Genomic DNA, 21,073 nt, shown 5'->3' on the forward strand with positions numbered 1-21,073 from the left:
TTGGTAGTTCATGGGGGGAAAAGGTAATTACCCCAAAGTTAGAATATGTCATTGTCTTTTGTCCTTCATGTACTCGATTTTGCCGCTAATTTATTGTCTATTGCGTGCATTACCTACAAGTTTAATAGAACCCGAACACCCTTGCTGTGTAATATTTTCACCGTGCTCATCTTAGTAAGCTTGTATTGATATATATGCATTTACACTATATTAGGTTAACTACAACTCTACCTCTTTACATTGAAGTATAACTCTATCTTATACATTGAGTTTCTATCTTATCTCTTTCTCTTCATGCTATTTATCTCTTATCTCTTTATCACTAGAGTTCCTTATAGGATGAGTGTCCCTAGACTCACGTATAGGATGTGAGTCTCTAGGTGATAAGTCATGTGCGTTTATACCCTCCAGCAAGGTCAACGAGGGAGAACGGACGTTGAGCTTGAAACATAATCTTTGAAACCGAGTGGAGACAAGAGGTTTAGTTAGAACATCCGCTAATTGGTCCAAGCTTGGAATGAAGAGAATTTCCAATGATTTATCAGCAACAACTGATCTCTAACGAAGTGGAAGTGGATTTCCACATGCTTTATGCGTGCATGAAATACTGGATTTACTGACATGTACGTAGCCTCAATGTTGTCATACCATAGTTTAGGTGGAGAAGAGAGAGAGATACTATGCTCATGAAGAAGAGCTTGAATCCAAAGGAGTTCAGCAGGGGTGTTGGCAACCACTGTATATTCTGCTTCTGTAGAAGAGCGTGAGATGGTGGGTTGCTTCCTAGAGCTTCATGAGATCAAGTTCGAGCTAAGGAAGACACAATAGGCTCTTGTGGAGCATCTAGCATCTGGGCAGCCTGCCCAATCTGCATCCAAATAGGCTTGTAGGCTGTTGGATTGCGTTTGGTGATGAAGTCTGTGAGATACTGTGTGCTTTAGGTATCAGAGAATCCTTTTTACAGCTTGCCAGTGTAGTTTAGTTGGTCTATGCATGAACTGGCACACAGTTAACAGCAAAACCCAAATTTGGACGTGTCAGTGATAGGTATTGTAAGAAGCCAACAATGTTGCGATATAGAGAAGGATCTTCCATTGGATCACTAGTGAAGGCCGATAGAATAGAGAAGGCTGCCATGGGAGACGTGATAGGTTTGGCTTCCAGCGTGTTGGTTTTATTCAATAAGTCCAAAATATACCTGCGTTGGGAGAGAAGAAGACCCGAATGGACTGAGAGGACTTCAACCTTAAGAAAATAGTGAAGGTCACCCAAATCTTTAATAGCGAAATCAACACTGAGGAGCTGAAGTAGTTCAGTTTTGCAATTGGGATAGAGGCTGTGATAATTATGTCATTGACATAGATGAGGAGATACATGGTGACAGAGTTGTTGCTATAAATAAACAACGATGAATCTGCCTTGGAGCTCGTGAAGCCAAGCTGAAGTAGTTTTTCATTGAGTCTAGAAAACCAAGCGCGGGGAGCCTGTTTTAAACCATAAAAAGCTTTATGGAGCTTGCAGACATGATGTGGATAGCTTGGATGGATGAACCTGGGTGGTTGGACCATGTATACATCTTCGGAGAGAAAGCCATGAAGAAATGCATTCTGAATATCTATTTGTTTGAGGGACCAACCTGCAGAATAAGCAATAGATAATATAGTTCGTATGGTTGTAGGTTTAACAACAGGGCTATAGGTCTCACCATAATCAAGTCTAGCTTGTTGGTGAAAGCCCTTGGCGACTAGCCATGCCTTATGGCGTTTAACAGACCCATCGGCCTTTCTTTTAAGTTTGAAAACCCATTTGCAGTCTACTACATTCTTGGCTGCCATTGGAGGACCAAGGGACCAACTATGGTTTTGAAGCAAGGTGTTGAATTCCACTTGCATTGCATTACGCCACTCAGTGATGGTGACTACGTTCGAGAAGCATGTAGGGTCCACAAGGGCTAATGTAGTTTCTGATAGTAGTACGCAAGGCATAGGGTTATAGTGCCATTCGTGAGTTGCCATTGCTGAACAATATTATTCTGGGCCCTTGTCCGCATAGGATGAATGCGAGAAGGAGGTGGTACTTCAATACTAGAATGAGTCACACTTGGTTCTGCAAAAGATGAATGTGACGAAGTAGATGGAGTGATATTAGATGCTGTAGGAGGTGTAGGATGGGTAGGAGAATGTACTGGAATATGGAGAGGTAGAATAAAGGGAGCAAGTTGAGCAGCAGAGGACTCGATGTGTGATGATGAAGTGGCGAAGGGAAACTGAGTTTCATGGAACACCACTTCCCTTGAGATATACATGCAGCCAGATTTAGTGTGATAACACTTGTAGCTTTTGTGGTTTGGACTGTAGCCGAGGAAGACACATTCTTTGGAACGATTAGAGAATTTATGAGAGTTATATGGCCGAAGGTTAGGGAAGCACACACACCCAAAGGTCTTAAGGAAAGTGTAGTCAGGACTGTGTTTAAAGAGTGTTTGAAATGGAGACTTGTTTTTTAGCAATGGAGTGGGCAACCTATTGATTAGATTGCAAGAAGTGAGACATGCCTCATCCCAAAAGGTTTTGGGAAGATAACTTTCAGCTAAAAGAGCCAATGTGGTGTCAATGAGACGACGGTGTTTTCTTTTAGTGTATCCTTGTTGATGCGTGTGAGGACATGAAATGCAATGGATGATGCCAATAGATTGAAAATAGGGATGGAGATTGCAATATTCGCCACCCTAATCTGTTTGAACACTTTTAATCTTTGAGTTTAGTAAGCGTTCCACCATAGCTTGAAATTTGAGAAACACGGGCATAACATCAGATTTAGATTGGTTGGGAAAAACCCATGTAAAACGATTGAAAGCATCTATGAAGGACACATAATAACGATTTTCATTGATAAAAAGAGTTGGAGAAGGACCCCATACATCTGAATAAATTAAGGGTTAAATACCTTATTGGTACCTGAGTTTTCAGCTTTTTTAAATTTAGTACTTGTGTTTTCATTTGTTTCATAGATGGTACCTGAATTTATGGGTAAAAATCATTTTGGTACTTTTGTTACATTTTCCGTTCAAATATTAACGGTTTGCCATGTGTTATCAGTTGAGGTTGACACGTGGCGTTATATAAAAAAATTAAAAAAAAATCTTTAAACATTATATAAAAATAATAAAATAATACAATTTAAAAAAATAAAATTGGCCGAACCACCCCGTGAACACCCCCAAGGGCCAAAACCCATCAAACAATTTTTATATTGTGCCATGTGTCAACCTCAGCAGTTAACACGTGGCAGACCGTTAATATTCGGACGGAAAATGTAATAGAAGTACTAAAGTGATTTTTACTACTAAACTCAGGTACCGCCTATGAAACAAATGAAAGCTCAAGTACTAAATTTAAAAAAGCTGAAAACTCAGGTACCAATAAGGTATTTAACCCATAAATTAAATCTAAAGGGTTACATATGCTGGAAGTAGAAGCTGAAAATGGCAATTGATGTCTTTTAGCCTAAGCACATGTAGTGCAAGGAGAGGATGCCTTGTTGGGGATGACTGTGAGATGAAACTGAGATAGGACTCTGTGGACTATGCGAAGAGCAAGATGTCCTAAGCGCTTGTGCCAGTGATCGGTGGAGGTTTGCTCACTTACAAGAGCTTGTTTTATTGATGAAGAACTAGATGAAGGATGGAGTTGTTTGAGCCCATCCTTAATTAGGCCTTGATGGAGTCTGATCTTGGTTTGACAGTCCTTAATCACAAAATATGATGAATGAAATTCAAAGAATATCGAGTTGTCAAGAGCAAACTTTCGAACTGAGAGAAGATTTTTGCAAATTAAAGGAACATGAAGGAGTTTTTTAAGGACATATTGATGATGAGTAAGAGTGAGAGATGCAGAACCAATGTGAGTTATAGGCAAACCTATTCCATCTCCTACACGGATCTAGTCCTAACCATGATCCTCAGTCGAGAGATTGAGATGCTGGAGCTCACTAGTAACATGATGAGTCGCCCCGATATCAGGGTATCAATTTTCCTCAGTAGGCAGGGTAGGAGAAGAGTAATAAGCCTGTGGACTGTGCTGAGATTTAGATGGAGAGGCTGATTCCTGCCATTGGTAGCATCGGGGGGGTAGTGTGGCCTAACTTGCCACAAATCTAACATGTAGGCCGTGATGAAGAAGCAGCATCATTGGAGAAGTAGGAGCCACACCCTTGGTTGTGGGATGAAGAGCCACGACCACGATAATTGTTTCGTCCACCATAGGAGGAGGATGACTCACGGCCACGGTAGCCTCGGCCTCTAGGCACGGGAGACCGAGAAGAGATGTTTGCAGAGGGTTGGGTAAGATCAATGGACGGGAGTTGCTATTCAATACGCATCTCATAGGCAAGAAGATGTCTATACCACTCATCAAAGGATAGAGGATCCACATGCGTTGTTACAGATGTAACAAATGGATCACACTCAGATCCAAGACCTTTGAGAAGGAAGGAGCACTTTCAAAGTCATTGAGGGGCTGGCCAGCAACAGCCAGAGTGTCATTCAAGGTCTTAATGGTTTGGAAATACTCAGTGATAGAATTCTTTCCTTTCTTGACAGTTGCTAGTTAGAGGTAGATCTGCATGACATGAGCTTGGGCTTGAGAAGCAAACATAGTGACCAAAGTGGTCCATAAAGCTGTGGTTGTAGCATATCCTATAGCATGAACAACATATGGTTCAGTGAGTGTGGAAAGGAGGACGCTAAGGATCATTTGATCCCTCTGGCACCACGAAAGATACTCCGGATTGACCATGGTCGCAGGAACACCAGCATCTGTGCTAGTATTTGGAACAATCTGGGCAGGGGGCTGAGATGAGCCATCTAAGAACCCGAACGCATCTTGACCTCGGGTGTAGGCAAGAATCTGCGTTCGCCAAGCCATGAAATTCCCTTTGGAGAGCTTGATATTCAGGTTGTGATTCATGTTAGGGACGGTGAAGACTATAGACGTGGGATTGGTTGGGTGGGGTAGTGAAGCCACGGAAGCTACGGAAGAGGTAGATTCAGAGTCAAACATAAGGATCAAAGACGTTGGTCTATATGCTGCTCTGATACCATAATAGAACCTGAACACCCTTGTTGTATAATATTTTCACTGTGCTCATCTTAGTGAGCTTTTATTGATATATATATATAGCATTTACACTATATTAGGTTAACTACAACTTTACCTCTTTACATTGAAGTATAACTCTATCTTATACATTGAGTTTCTATCTTATCTCTATCTCTTAATGTTGTTTATCTCTTATTTCTTTATCACTAGAGTTTCGTATAGGATGAGCGTCCCTAGACTTACGTATAGGATTTGAGTCTCTAAGTGATAAGCCGTGCGCGTTAATAGAGTTAAACTGTCGAGTCTTCTTTTATTCTCATTCTTGTCTTTTTCAAATCCTAGTCACAAGGAGGATGATTGACAGTGGTAGCTTGAGAGATGGTTTGTACTATCTGGATTCTAAGTCCGAGACACAAGATCAGCTCACATAGGTGTATCACACTGTTCGGGTGGATGACCTTGCAACAAGAATTTGTTTTTGGCATCAGCGATTAGGGCATCCTTTTTTTTTTTGTTATTGCAACACATTTTTTTTTCTTTATTTTTGCATAATAATGTTTTCTAAGTTTCAGTTTGAAACTCGTGAACTTGCTAAAAACCATCATGTGTCTTTTTCTCCTAGTATCAATAAAAGTGTTGAGCCTTTTGTTCTTGTTCATATTGATGTGTGAGGCTCTTCATGGGTGGCTTCTTTATTTGGTTATAGGTGGTTCGTTTCTTTTATTGTTGATTTTTCTCTGACCACCTGGGTTTATTTGTTAAAGGATAAAAGTGATGTGTTCTCTGTGTTTCATATGTTTCACAAAATGATTCAAACTCGATTTGATACCTCTATCAAAATTGTTTGTCCTGACAATAGAGGTGAGTATATGTCGATTGATCTCGGTACGCATTTTCGTGAACACGGCATTATCCATCAATCCATTTGTGTCGATACTTTCCAGCAAAATGGTATTGCTGAGTGGAAAAATTGACATTTTCTAGAGGTAACTTGCTCCTTAATGCTTGATATGCATGTTCCCAAATCTTATTAGGGGATGCCTTAGTCATCATTGCATATCTCATCCTTGTGTCTTCGATTTCAAAACACCTCTTCAGGTGTTGTCCCCACTTTTCTCTACTTCGGAACATGTCTCTTCAAAGGTGTCTGATTGTGTTTGTTTTGTTTGTATTCATGGCCCAGCTTGGGGTAAGTTTGAACCTCGTGCCCTCAAATGTATCTTTTGTGGGTTATTCCTATGTAGAAGAGGTATAGATGTTATCATCCCCCATCGCGGAAACATTTGGTCTTGATAGATGTTACATTTTTTGAAACACAACCTTCTTTTTCCTTGGCCCAAACTGAAGGTTTCTAATCCTTTTACTTGTCCATGCTCCTGTCCTAGAGTAGGATAAACAACAAACACTTACTAATGAGTCTCTTAGCGATCTTATTGATAAGTTGTATGTGCCGCATGTAGAAGAGTTAAGAGTTAACTGTCAGAAAAGTAAGACTATCCCTGATACTACTTGCCAAACATTTGATCTTGACTTAGGGAACACTACTTTTATCCCTAATATGAGCTCTTCAATACCTAATGTCGATGATATGAATCCTCCTATTTCACAACAAAAAGGAGTTAGGTCATGTACTCACCTTCCTATATTTGATTGTGTTTCCTATCAGCACCTTTCTCCATCTTATCGTTCCTTTGTGTCCAAATTATCGTATGTGTTTGTTCCTACAAATCTACATGAGGCACTTAGTAATTCAAAGTGAAAAGAGGCAATGCAAGAAGAGATGAAAGCCCATCATAAAAATAGTACTTGGGATGTTGTTGAATTGCCTAATGGGAAGAAGGTAGTTGGATGCAAGTGAGTGTTTACCATCAAGCATAACGCTAATAGTTCAGTGGAACGATATAAGGCCAGACTAGTTGCAAAAGGTTTTACACAAACTTAAGGAATTGATTATGAGGAAACATTTGCTCTGGTAGCAAAGATGAACTCAATTAGAGTCCTACTTTCGGTGGCAACAAATCTGGATTAGGCTCTGCACCAATTTCATGTGAAAAATGCATTCCTTCATTGAGATCTAGAGGAAGAAATATCCATGGAAGTTCCTTATGGACTTGAAGATTCATCTTCTATGGGTAAAGTGTGCAAACTGAAAAAGACTTTGTATGGTCGAAATCAATCTCCGATAGCATGGTTTGAGCAGTTTTCTCGGGCTACGCAGAGATTTGATTACAAACAAAGTCAGGTTGATCATACACTTGTTATCAAACATTTCTCTCAAGTAATAACGGCTTTGATTGTGTATATTGATGATATTGTAATAACAGGAAATGATGATGAGGAGCTACAAAACTTAAAATAATCTCTTCCAAACAAATTTGAAATAAAAGACTTGGGCAGTTTGAAGTATATTCTAGGCAATTGAGGTAGCGAGGTCAAAAACATGTTAGTGTGGCGAGTCAAACTATGCATTCACCGCGTGAGCCTCATATGGAAGCAATTTATCGAATCCTTCGCTACTTAAAATCCTCACTAGGGAAAGGACTGTTGTTTTCTCGACATGATTACTTAAAATAGAAGCCTATACATATGCAAATTGGGCTGGATCTATTATGGATCGACGGTCAACGACAGGTTATTGCACATTTGTAGGTGGTAATTTGGTTACATGGTGTAGAAAGAAACACTCAGCGGTTGCTAGATCTAGTGCAAAAGCGGAATTTAGAGCCATGGCTCATATGGAGTGTATGAAATGTTTTGGTTGAAGATACTCTTGAGAGAGCTTGGGTTTACTTCCAAGGATCTATGAGACTGTATTGTGACAATAAAGTTGCAATTAATATTGTTTACAATCCAATCCAACATGATTGAACCAAGCATGTTGAAATTGACTGACACTTTATTAAAGAAAAACTTCAAGCGGGTATAATTTGCACACATATGTGAAGACAAGGTAACAACTTGTGGATATTTTGACAAAGGGATTGTCTAGTAGTATTCTTCATTCAGCCTTATGCAAGCTAGACGTGCGAGACATCTTTGGCTTAGTTTGAGGGGGAGCGTAGAAGATGGAAACTTCTTATATGCTATGATTTGATTTGATTTATTTTGTATTATTCTGATTGTGATGCTATTAATACCTTTCCATAATAGTTTGTATTTTTCTTCTATTTAAAACCCATGTAAACGTATGAAGCATTATGGTGGAATAAACACTGTTTACTTCTGCCAAATTTCTCTTCTTCCAACTATAAATGCGATTGCAGCAGTAAAGGAATCAATGTTTAAGGTCATCTTGGTATGTCAATAGTTCATGGAAGATTGGCTTGATGGATCTCAGTTTTAGGTCCCACTTACTTGTGTTCATATGCTTACTTCCCAAGAGGTTTTCTTGCTTATTAGCTGCTGTGATTATATGACTTATGTGATATGTCAAGATGACGATCATTCTAGGAGAGTGATTTTCTGCACTATTTAGTATCTTTGTGGGATTGATTAATTACCATAGTAGAACTATGGAGAGGTGGTATTGGGTGGAGGCTAAGTTATTTGTGTTTACGGTGGTAGAAGGAGCTGTGGTGGTGAGATTGGAAGAAAGGAAGAGGAATTTTTCAGGGCTGGTCCTGCTTGGTGCTCAAAGTGTTGGGTGGCTAGCTTCGACGATGGAGAGTTTGCTGTGGTTTCCGGGGGATAAGGATTTTGTTAGGTCTTTCAGGGAGGGGTCAAAGGTTCTCATTGTTAGACGAGGTGGTAATGTAGCTAGTAGATTCCTCGAAGTGGCAGCTTACGCTATGGGTGGCCGGAGAGGGATTATTTACATTCCTGAAGGATATGAGGGGCGGGGTTGGAGCAAATTTGTTCTTGAGCTGGGTAAGGTCAGAGATTTTCTCAATATCACGGATGGGCATGGCATGGTTCGTTTAGCTTCAGTCCCAGAGAGGCTTCGGAGAGCAGGTGATGTTGATAATGAAGATTCTGTCCCCTTTGTTCCTATTGGTTCTCCCGGCAAAAATGGTGTGTCATCCTTCGTGGAAGTCCTGCGTAGAGGTGCCAAATGCCCGGAGGTGGAGAAGAAGCTGTCTCATCCAGTGGCTCCGTTAGGTGAGAAGCGCCGTGATCACTCGGGTGAGGTGAAGAAGCTGTCCCGAACATAGAAACCACTGGACAAGGTACTTTGTGACCGTTGTGGTGCCGAGAACGTGAAGGATGGGATGGGTGTCAGTCGGGTGCCTATGAAGTCTGCTACTCGAGGCAAGGATGGTAGCTTCTCTGGTGACTATTCTGTAGATTTTCGGCTGACAGGAGATGAGCACACGTTTCCCTTTCTTTTGTTGTGGAAAAGTTAGCTGGAGAAGTTGAAGGCTGACGTGGACCAAGCTCTTAGCAGGGTTTGTGAAGGGCTTATTTCGGTTGGGCCTGGCTCTAAGTCCAAGCGTTATGGGCGGAAGAAAAAAAATAAGAATAAGAGGAGAATGCGTTGGGTTCCGAAAGCCCCGAAGCCCATTTCTTTTGACCTGTTAGCGGAATCAGTAGTGCTTCCTGAGGTGGTTTCGTCGCCGGCGTTGGACTACGGCGTGTCAGAGAATCCTCCGGCAGTCCTTGAGCCTTCTGGTGGGCCGTGTCCTATGGCTCTAACGTCCGGTCACTCTGCTCCGAAGAATCAGTCTTCCAGACCCGTGCAGGGCCCTCGGCCTGATTATCTCGTAGCGGCTATGGAGGATGGAGTGGGTCCGTCCCAATCTGATTTTAGGTCTGAAAATGTGGAGGGTGGTGTAGGTGATGAGGTGGAGGGTTTGAGCCCGTTATCGGTTATGCCTTTGGCAGTGGAGATGGACAAGGATTCCTGTTCGAATGTGTCTCCTAGTTGGGTGATGGAGAGGGTGAAGGGTTACTACAAACTAGTAGGAGTGTCTTGTGACCAATTTGAGTATAAATTGTTGGCTTTGTTTGAACAAATTGAAGCCAAGCGGGTCCAATCCTTGGCTGATTCATTGGCTTTGGTTACCACTGTGTCAGGAGTGAAAGGCCAGAGGGAGATTAAGCAGCTGAATTGTTCCATTAACTATGACAAGAAGGGAGGACTATCTTATGGAAGGAGAGGAAAGGGTAGTGGCGTGTCATGTGTTAATGAAGCTTAAAATACTATTTTGGAACGTAAGGGGGATTAATGAGCTGGATAAAAGATTGCGTATTAAAGGGCTCATTAGAGATTGAAAGGTTGATTTGGTGTGTTTGATGGAGACAAAAAATGGAAGTCATTACTAGAGAGGTGGTTCGAAGTTTATGGGGATGTCAACATGTGGATTGGTGTTATATGGGGGCTAGTGGGGCATCAGGTGGGATTCTGATTATGTGGGATAGGAGGGCTGTGGAGAAGGTGGATGAATGCATGGGACAATATACTTTAGCTGTTTCATTGCGTAATGCTGATGATAATTTTATGTGGGCGTTTGGGGGTGTGTATGGGCCTAATGATGATGGGGAGAGGAGGGTGTTGTGGAATGAGATGGCTGGATTGATGAGTTGGTGGGATAGACCGTGGTGCTTTGGGGGAGATTTCAATGTAGTGCGGTTTCCGAGTGAGTGATCGGGTGTTGGTGGTTTTTTACTGCTATGGAAGATTTCTCGGAGTTCATACATGGGCAGAGTTTGGTGGATATTCCTCTCCAAGGAGGGCAGTTCACTTGGTCCAATAATCAGGTATGGTATAAAATTGATAGGTTTTTGTTATCTCCGGAGTGGGAAGAACATTACCCTGATGTGTCACAAAGTCGTTTGCCTAGACTTTTATTAGACCATTTTCCTTTGATGTTGGATTGTGGATCGCAAAGAGAAGGGAAAAGATACTTCAAATTTGAAAACATGTGGCTCAAATCCGATGGCTTTGTAGATCAAGTGCAACGTTGGTGGGAGTCTTATGATTTTCAAGGTCTGCCGAGTTATGTGCTGGCTCACAAGTTGAAAGCTTTAAAAGTGGACTTGAAGATATGGAATGCGGAGGTCTTTGGTGATGTGGGAAGAAGAAGAAGGAATTATTGGAAGGTATTAAAGAGCTGGAGTGTTTTGAAGAAGCTCGGGGGCTAGTGGAGGAGGAGCGGGTTCAGAAGTCAGACATGATCAGGGATCTGGAAAAAACTCTCCTGTTTGAAGAGGTTAATTGGAGGCAAAAGTCTCGGGCTCTGTGGCTGAAGGAAGGGGATAATAACACTAAATTCTTTCACAGGGTGGCCAATTCGCATCGGAGGTATAATCATGTGGGAGTTTTGAGGATCAATGGGGCTCTGTCTTCTGATTCGGTGGAAATTAAGGATCATATTGTAAATTATTATGACTCTCTGTACACTGAGCAGAGTTCATGGTGGCCTAGGGTGGATGGAATTTCTTTCTCCTCCATTGATGTGGATGAGTGTCTTTGGTTAGAACGAGGCTTTGAGGAGCAGGAGGTGTGGGAGGTGGTGCGGGAGATGAACGGGGATAAGGCATCGGGTCCAGATGGTTTTTCTATGGCTTTCTTTCAGAAATGTTGGGGGGTTTTCAAAAAAGATATTATGGCAGTTTTTTCAGAATTTCATAATAGTTGCCAATTTGAGAGGAGTTTGAATGCAACTTTTGTTTTCCTAATTCCTAAGAAGGCTGATGCGATGGAGGTTAAGGACTTTAGGCCTATCAGTTTGGTGGGAGGGTCTATAAAATTATTTCTAAGGTCCTTGCTAACAAGCTCAAATCAGTGTTGGGGAAAAGGAGGCTGGATTATTGTGCAAACTAGATTTGGAGAAAGCATATGATCACGTGAATTGGGATTTCCTCCTTTACATGCTTCAGAGGTGTGGGTTTGGGGAGAGGTGGAGGGAATGGATTAAATTTTGCATTTCTACAGTAAAATTTTCCATTTTGGTTAATGGCGTCCCTTTTGGTTTCTTTCAGAGCTCGCGGGGGATTAGGCAAGGTGATCCTCTTTCTCCTTTGCTGTTTGTGGTGGTTATGGAAGCGCTTAGCAGAATGTTGAATGCGTCTATGCTCCAAGGCTTGCTGTCAGGCTTCTCAGTGGGCTTCATGGGTAATGAATCTTTAGTGGTGAATCATCTACTGTTTGCGGATGATACCTTAATTTTTTGCAGAGTACAGGCCGAGCATGTTCGAAATTTGAGGTGTACCTTCTTATGTTTCGAAGCAGTGTCAGGGTTGAGGATCAATTTAGGCAAATCCGAATTGGTCCCTATTGGCGACGTGGAAGATGTAGAGTCTTTGGCACATTTTGGGTTGTAGAATTGGGTCTCTGCCGATGACTTATTTGGGTATGCAGTTGGGGGCGTCGTTCAAATCTATTTCTATTTGGAATGGGGTTATTGAGAAGGTGGAACGAAGGTTGGCTAGTTAGAAGAAACTATATTTATCCAAGGGTGGTAGGGTGACATTGATTCATAGTATTCTTTCTAGCATTCCTACTTATTATTTATCTCTGTTTCCTATTCCTGTGAGTGTAGCTAAGAAACTGGAGCGGCTTCAAAGGGAGTTTCTGTGGAGTGGTTTGGGTGATGAGACTAAATTTCATTTAGTCAATTGGCATCGAGTTTGTACTCCAGTCAAGGCTGGAGGACTGGGAGTTTGTAATGTTATTAATTTTAATCAAGCCTTATTGGGAAAGTGGATTTGGAGGTTCTCTCAGGAGCGCGATGCTTTGTGGAGATCGGTGATTGAGGTGAAGTATGGGAGTGTGAGGGGAGGTTGGTGTTCTTTACCGGTTACGGGGCCTTATGGTGTCAGCGTTTGGAAGTTTATTCGAAGGGGGTGGGATAATGTTGCCAAGTATTTGCGTTTTGAGGTGGGTGATGGGTCTCATATTTGCTTTTGGCATGATTTATGGTGTGGGGACAAGCCTCTCAAGCTCTGTTATCCAGCTTTGTATTGTATTGCGTGTTCTCCTGATGCTTGGGTGGTGGATAATTTGTCTGTGGTAGGAGGCGTGGTTCATTGGAATATTCTCTTTACGCGCTATGCTTAGTATTGGGAGGTGGAGATGATGATGTCCTTCTATGAACAATTATCCTCTACTCGGGTTCGGCATGGGGAGGTTGATAGGGTGGTGTGGATTCTTTCCAAGAGGAGGAATTTTGAAGTGAAGACTTTCTACAAAGCTTTAGTTTGTCACTAGGCGGCTTCTTTTCCTTGGAAGGATATATGGCGTGTTAAAGCTCCGAAACGGGTGGCGTTCTTTGTTTGGATAGCGGCTTTAGGAAAGATTTTAACTCATGACAATTTACGTAGGCGTGGTGTTGTGGTGGTAGAGTGGTTTGTTATGTGTAAAAAGCATGGAGAATCCATTGATTACCTTCTTCTTCATTGTGATGTGGCACGGGTGGTTTGGAGTTCTTTTTATAGCTTGTTCGGGGTGGAGTGGGTTATGCCTAGTAGTGTCTTGGATTTATTGAGTGGTTGGAGCACTTTGTTGGGTCGTGGTCCTGTTCTCCGTATTTGGAAGCAGGTTCCTTTTTATGTTATGTGGGGCTTGTGGCATGAGAGAAATTCTAGGCTTTTTGAGGATATGGAGATATCAGTTGGGGCTCTTTGTAGAAATGTGCTTAAAATGTTATATCTTTGGGTGTCGGCGCATAACTCGGGTAGTATGCTGTTCGCTGATTTTTTACTTTCTTGTTCGTTTCTTTCCTCTGTTTAGGGGCTCTTTTGTATGCTTCCTGTGTGCTAGGATTGCTCCCCTCTGCGTTTTTTAATGAATTCTTACTTATAAAAAAAAAAATGCTTACTTCCCAATATATATAATTAATGGTTTTTGTTATTTTGATTAACTGATAATGGTACTATTTCAGGAGCTATGTGGAAAGGGTGGGGTTCTATTTCTAGCTCGAGCCATCTTGAAGTTAGATGTACTACCTTTTACAGGTTCCCCCAGAGTTGTGGCTGCTCTCTCTAGGATGAAAGCTAAAGTCCTATCAATTGTGAGTGTCATTGATGAAATTTTAGTGTTAGCTTTTACTTGGAGGCTTAAGTTGCTGTAGAATCTACTGCAGTTTTCTATTACATGATAGTTGATGCGCCTGTGTATAAACCTCTTTCATTGATCCAGTCACAACTCCCTTTTTCTCAGCTGTTGAGTCTGTGTGAAGCAGAAAGCATTTCATACCTGGATGAAGTTGCCAGCTCGCCGGAAAGCCTGGATTTGGCAAAATCTGTAGCATTAGAGGTTAGTTTGCTGTAATTTCAAAGGAGTCATCCCTCTCTTAGACCATAGCAAGTGCTGGTACAGCATGTTGGCTTGTTCTGCATCGCAAGACCAATGGGAGTAACCTTTTGAACAGTTTTTGCCTGGGATCTAGTGAACCGAAAATTTTCTGACAATATGATTGTCACATTATTTTAAATACTTCTCTATAGTAGTCCAAGTATTCACAATGACTCTGGGTACTGAACTCCATAAGTAGAGGTTGGTTTTATTGAGTGCCCTACCAAAAAAGATGATTATTTGAGTAGAAATCAAATTCATTATGGAAGACCCTTTGGGTGCTCTCCTTGAGAGGTGGTATGCAAAATGCATTTATGTTATTAGTAATACTAAACTTGGTAGATCTTCAGGATTAAACCACTGCTAATCTAGGTACTCTGTTCTATGTACAAAACCGGCTTTTACTGGCAATCTGCTTCCATTGACAAATTGTCATGATACAGGTTCTTGGGCTCTTGAAGACTGCACTTGGTAGAGACCCTGAGCATCTTACTTCTTGTTCTGGCAGAAGTTACCCAATGGGGTTTTTGCAACTCAATGCTATGCGTCTTGCTGATATCTTCTCTGATGATTCTAATTTTCGATCTTACGTTACAATACACTTTGTAAGTGCTATCGAACCTCAAAGTCTGGATATGTGCTTTTTTTCCCATTCAATTACCAATAAAGGAAATCCTTGCTTTAGTTCCATTATCCTACTTTTCATATTATGGCAGTGACTGTTTTAAGACTGGTACACTTTCATATATTCACAGAACATCGAAGCTATAATTTATTGCTCCTTTATAAATTAAAAAATTTACAGGAAATTGAACAACTGTCTTTTCTTGTTAACAGTTGAGAAGTCATTGTGTGGTCCACATGTAATTTTGATGGATTTAGTGCACATACATCTGTATTTGCCATCAGAGCATTTGTCTTTATGAGGTTTGTGTTTTTTATAGGTGTCTTTATGAGGTTTGTGACTATGTCTTTTGTTTGTTACTCCAGACTAAAGTTCTGACCGCAATATTTTCACTCCCTCATGGAGATTTTTTATCTAGCTGGTGTTCGTCTAATCTCCCATTGAGGGAAGAAGATGCTAGTGTTGAGTATGATTCATTTACAGCAACTGGATGGCTTTTGGATAAACATTCATCGTTGGGCCTACCAAATGGAACAAATTTTGAATTTACTTTAAATCCGAATAGCATGCCCCAGGGTTCATATGAACATCAGAGAACATCGTTGTTTGTCAAAGTAATCGCAAATCTTCATTGTTTTGTTCCCAACATCTGTGAAGGTTGATTCTCTACCAATGATTTTCTCAATCTCATTACAAGTTGGTCATTCATAGCAGTTTTTCTTGACTATAGTGATCAAGTTTTCTGTTTTGATCCACAGAGCAGGAGAGGAACCTCTTCCTTCTCAATTTTTTGGAGTGCTTGCAAATAGACCTATCTAAATCATTGCCTGGATTTTCCATTAGTCCTGATGCTCCAAAAGCTGCGACTGTTTGCAGGAACCTCCGTAACTATCACTCTTCAATTATAATTATTAGTTGACAATTTTGCTAATGTTGTTGCATTCCTTACAAGTATGTTGTATGTGTAGGTTCATTGTTAAGCCATGCAGAATCTTTAATTCCTAACTTCTTGAATGAGGAGGATGTCCAGCTCTTAAGGTGATTTAGAGCTTGACCATTTATCTGTTCTCGAATTTTTTTTTTTTGGCTAGGTTTTGAGGAAAACTTTTGGATAACTACTGTAATGATTTGTCATGCATATTATTTTGAATGCAACATGGTTACCAGCTCTTACACAACTTAATTTAAACAAAAGCACCTTCATCATCTCCATAGCTTGCTGGCCCTATCAACCAAAGACCTTATCACTTTCCACTACAAAAATGTGATGGATAAGCTTCTAAATCACCAGTTCTTTTTAGTTTTTCCTATTTGTGTGGGTCACCTAAAATACCATGTGAAACAAATGGGAAGGAAATGTAAAAGGGAATGAAGAAAATTCCTGTTTCTTCCTTTGTGTGAATCAGTACAAAATCAAATAAATCAGCCAAACAAAGACGGTGGGACTACAAATAGTCTATCCAGGCATGCATAGAGATATAGAAACATCAAGAGTACAATAATCACTTGTGTTGACATCAATAATCTCATAGTGGATTACAATTTATTATTAGATTTCACCAAGTGAATCGAAAAGTGGGTGCTTAAAACCTCACTGATAAAGTAGCAAATTGCCTTATGGAAAAAGTAGAATTGTAGCTTGTGATATCTCGAATATCCTCAATAAAATTTCAGGGTAAGAGGAGTGCAAATCACTGACTGAACTACCTAAGAAGTACGTTTTTGAAGTGGGAAAATGCAAAAGCAATATGGCCTCTTGCAGTTTTCTCTCCTCTACATAGTTTTCCACCTGTAGCAACCCAAGACCTTATCACTTACATGTCAACACCAAAAAGATGTGGTGGATAAGCTTCCATGTAACTATGAGTTAAAGATTCTTTAAATATTTTTCGTTTTGTTTTCATTTCCACACGGCTTCCACTTGCAAATATGGGTCTGCCCCAACATTCTCAGAAATATATATTTACATCCTTGTATCTTTCTGTTATTTATGCTATTTATACTCTTTACAGTGAACATGTATCTATGAATACAGCACAAACAGATACGGCACAAACATTTTCTGTTTAACTTCCTGGATTTGCACTGTAGTTTTATTTTGTTATACAAATTTTTGTTGCAGGGTATTCTTTAACCAGTTACAATCAGTAATCACTTCTGGTGAATTAGAAGAAAATCGAGATCAAGTTAGTTTTTGTCCTTCCAATAATGAATGTTATATCTATGTTGTTTCTTTTCTGTTTTTCCTTTTCTTGTCTCATAAATGTCCAATGTGTTTAAATCATGCTGCTGGAGCAAATTCAAGGATAACAAGTTTGAGGAGTCAACATCTTGGGATAAGTTTTCCAAATTCAACATCAGTGAAAATCATCAGGTGAATGCCGAATATTATTTCATGTTATTCATGCTTCATGATCACATTATTTGGCTGATGTGGAATTTGAATTGGATTTTGGTCAAACCATTTTATTTAATATTTAAATCACCTGGGGAGATTTATGAAAAAGACTTTCTTAGTGGCTGTAAAAATTGAATATAGGAGTCACTCACAAAATGAGCTTAATCTTGTCAAAATGTAAAAAGTAACAGAGTTTAGTAATACATGTATACTTTCGATTACAATCACTAACAGTAAATGTCTTAAATTTTGAAACATTATGAATTAGTCAATTTGATTGTCTTGTTGAGTTTTCCAATGGCGATGTAGCTTTTTCTCAACATATTGACCTGAGAGGTAAAGTTTGATTCCTGGTAGGAGGCTCAGAGTACAGGGGGATTCTCGTCACCTTTACCGAGAAAAGAACCTCCAAGATCTAATAACAGAAGAAGTAACTTAAAGGAGGAAATGTCGGAGAATTCTGCTTTTCAAGAAGTGGAGCATTTTTATGTCAAAAGTGATCATAAGGATCAAGGTGATTATGTAATGAGGCAAGATAGGAGGGAAGATAAAGGTATATCTGGTAAGTGTGTGTCTGGAGGCTTGAGAGAGGTCGATAGAGATGTTCAGAATGTTGAAACAAGTGGTTCAGATACAAGCTCTTCAAGAGGAAAAAATGCTACTGATCAAAAGGAAAATGGTGAGTTTTCAAAATTCAACAAGCAGATCAAAGAGAGTGGATTTGGAGGAAAGCCAGAGGATGAAAAGGTTAGAATAGTTCAGTGTGAAGAAAAGCAGCGGAAAAAACGGAAGCGAACTATAATGAATGATAAACAGATAACACTAATGGAGAGGGCCCTCTTGGATGAACCTGATATGCAGCGAAATGCAGCTTCAATACAATTATGGGCTGATAAATTAAGTCTTTATGTACGTCAAATGCTCCTCATATTTGGTAAATATGTAAGTTAATTCTGTTTGTATACAAAAGCATATTTTCTTCCCTAAGATTTTCCTACATTGTCTTTTCCAGGGTTCTGAAGTAACATCTTCGCAGCTAAAAAATTGGTGAGGAAGCCTCATCTCATCACATTAGCACATACAAACAACTCTCCCTTTTTGATGTTTTACTTAAAGCTCCTATTGATAATCTTTAACAGGTTTGGTCTTAGAGTGATTTTTGTAAGATTTTACCATTTCCTATGACTTAGTAGAATCCAAATAATGAATAACTGGAAAATTGCTGATTAGTTTAATGGAAATATTTACAGCTTGGAATCTGAGTTGATATATTGTCACCCTTAATAACTTCGTACCAGAAAAGAAAAGATATCCTAAAAAAGGAGCAAACATTGTTGAGTGAGATTTCTGTCAATTTAGATTTGTACCTATTTCCATTCTCTAGTACCTTTGGCCTTCATTGATTCAGATGAGATTGGGCATAGCAAATAATATATGGTTTTCAAGATGAATGGGATTTGACCGTCTGAATCAGCTGCTCTAAGAATGTATTCTACCAAACTTACCAAAAGTAGAATCACATGTCCCAAACTTACCAAAAGTTCTCACCATCTACATTTCTAAATGGAATCTAGTAGTTCTTTCGTTCCAAGCTCTTTGCAAGATAGAAGTAATCATGGGCGTGGTGTGAAAATTAAACATAAAAGAAGAAATCAAAGAAGACTAGAAGTAAACCGTAGATGTTGGAGATTTGTCTATTCTTTTTTTTTTTTGATAAGTAGATTTGTCTATTCTAGGTGTAAAGACATAGTAGTTTATAGCAATAGTACGATGAATTTTGCAAGGGAGCTCCTGGTATTTAAGAAATTTGAATTGACTGAGGTTATTCAAAAGTAGTAATACACCTATTAGCAAATTTTAAGATGGTCTACTTATACAGTCCATTACCATAGTTCTAATGCATTCATTGGCATCATCCTTTCAGTTGAATGGTGGTTCTCAATGTTGTGTGAACTGTTTCCTCTGTGTCTCCGTTCTTTTTCACCTCTTTTGGAGTCTGGTTCAGGGAAAAATTACTTGTAAGACTATTTCTTCATTCCTTTGATTGTCTGCACAAAAGAAAGCAGAGGAGAACATTGTTTGACTTTTAAGGGTCTTAGAAGCATAATAGGTGTGCTTCAGTGGAGGTTGGAATAGATGTTTGCTAATGAAATATTAGTGGCACCATTGGGAGGTATTTGGGAAATTTACATGGGAAAACTGGGTTTGCAGCAATCCAACTTTTCCTCCCTTCCAAAGACAAATCTCATGATGACTTTTAGCTTTGACTTTCTTGGGCATTCCTGCTATTCCTTCCAATCTTTTGATGACAAGCACCTAGTGAACAGGTTCCATAATTTATTAGGTGGTGATTGAACTCAAAAATTTATTGGTTTGTCTGATTTATTGATAAATGCATTCCACTGACATAAGCACACTATTTGCATCGCAATATATTTCTTATATTGTATCATTCTGTAGCATACTGCTTTTTCATGATCTTTTTGCTGGTTTTGTTCGTAGCTGAAACTTATATATACATATATGTTTTATATTTTATCAACAGGCTTAACAATCGAAAAGCCAGGCTGGCCCGCTCAGCTAAAGATGCTCATGCAACATCAGACATCGACGTTGCCCTCCCAGACAAGCAAGGAGGGCCAGGACCAGTGTCCGGTGACTCGCTGGTTCCATGTGAAGACACTAATCTCCCATTGAATGAGAGAAGAGACCCTCAAAGCATGTCGAGAACCGGCAGTGGCGAGAAGGCTGAGGCTTCCCTGGCAGAATTTGTTGATATTGGCCCTGCAGAATTTGTTCAGTGCAGGCCGGGCCAGTATGTTGTGCTTGTAGATGTCCAAGGAGAGGAGATAGCCAAGGGAAAGGTGAATCAGGTTCATGGAAAATGGTATGGAAGGAGTCTGGAGGAATTAGAGACGTGTGTTGTGGATGTTAATGAGCTTAAGGCTGAGAGAGGGGCGAAACTTCCATACCCGTCTGAAGCCACCGGCACCTCATTTGATGAGGCTGAAACAAAATTTGGGGTAATGAGAGTATTGTGGGATGCTAACAGAATTTTCATGTTGCGGCCTGAATGAAAGCAACTGATGCTTGATTGAATGATTGGCTGCAGTTTTTGTTGCCTGAAATTTATTAATTTTTACACATTGCCATTGTTATTTATTAAACCATCTTTTAGGCAGAATTCAAAATAGTGTCCAATTAGAATTTGGCTCTCACTCTCACCAAAGCTACATCTTGATGGATTGGGATTTTGATTGAAGACCTTTCAAGGCTGAGCTCAACTGCTTACACAACTTAAGCCTTGGACCTTTTGACCAACTTAATCCCTTTTCAAACACCGTCTCCCAAAGTGTTGGCTGTATGTGCCACATATGCCAATTTTATTGCCGTTGGTAACACTCTTTCTGTCTTTTGTTTTCTGTTTTCAAAACAAAAGTATTAACAAACAATTGAAAACACAAAACCCTCACAAAAGAATGATCAAACTGATGTACTCTATCTCTCTGACAACGGGTCTCTTGGCTTGATAATAGACTGTAGATGTGGTGCCGTGTATGTCCCAAGCTAAAATTCTTCCGGTTCTTCTTCTGGTGGAGAGCAGTTGGTTTTATATGCCCTGGAATGTTACTGATACCAAATACTCCATCTATTGGCTATTGCTGCATGTGGGGACTAGAGAAAATAACAAGGCATGACCAGACGGATAGCTTGTG

At 40.1% G+C, this 21,073-nt stretch overlaps 1 protein-coding gene across 5 annotated transcripts in view; it reads left to right on the plus strand.

The window, feature by feature from the left end:
- Positions 1-20,503, plus strand: part of LOC133877604 (nodulin homeobox) — a 34,237-nt gene extending 13,734 nt beyond the window's left edge. For 2 of the 5 annotated variants that reach the window (XM_062315984.1, XM_062315983.1), the window contains exons 8-18: positions 13,922-14,050; positions 14,200-14,295; positions 14,778-14,939; positions 15,325-15,616; positions 15,718-15,843; positions 15,928-15,997; positions 17,082-17,145; positions 17,265-17,333; positions 17,715-18,266; positions 18,370-18,404; positions 19,903-20,503. In XM_062315984.1, the coding sequence (XP_062171968.1) occupies positions 13,922-14,050; positions 14,200-14,295; positions 14,778-14,939; positions 15,325-15,616; positions 15,718-15,843; positions 15,928-15,997; positions 17,082-17,145; positions 17,265-17,333; positions 17,715-18,266; positions 18,370-18,404; positions 19,903-20,434 (2,127 nt within the window). In that variant the 3' untranslated portion in view covers positions 20,435-20,503. Of the gene's footprint in view, positions 1-13,921; positions 14,051-14,199; positions 14,296-14,777; positions 14,940-15,324; positions 15,617-15,717; positions 15,844-15,927; positions 15,998-17,081; positions 17,146-17,264; positions 17,334-17,714; positions 18,292-18,369; positions 18,405-19,902 lie in introns of all 5 variants that reach the window. The other 3 variants (XM_062315987.1, XM_062315985.1, XM_062315986.1) reach the window with 3 other exon arrangements.
- The last annotated feature ends 570 nt before the right edge of the window (positions 20,504-21,073 follow it).

The sequence above is a fragment of the Alnus glutinosa genome, chromosome 9 (assembly GCF_958979055.1).
Source record: "Alnus glutinosa chromosome 9, dhAlnGlut1.1, whole genome shotgun sequence".
Lineage (NCBI taxonomy): Eukaryota > Viridiplantae > Streptophyta > Magnoliopsida > Fagales > Betulaceae > Alnus > Alnus glutinosa.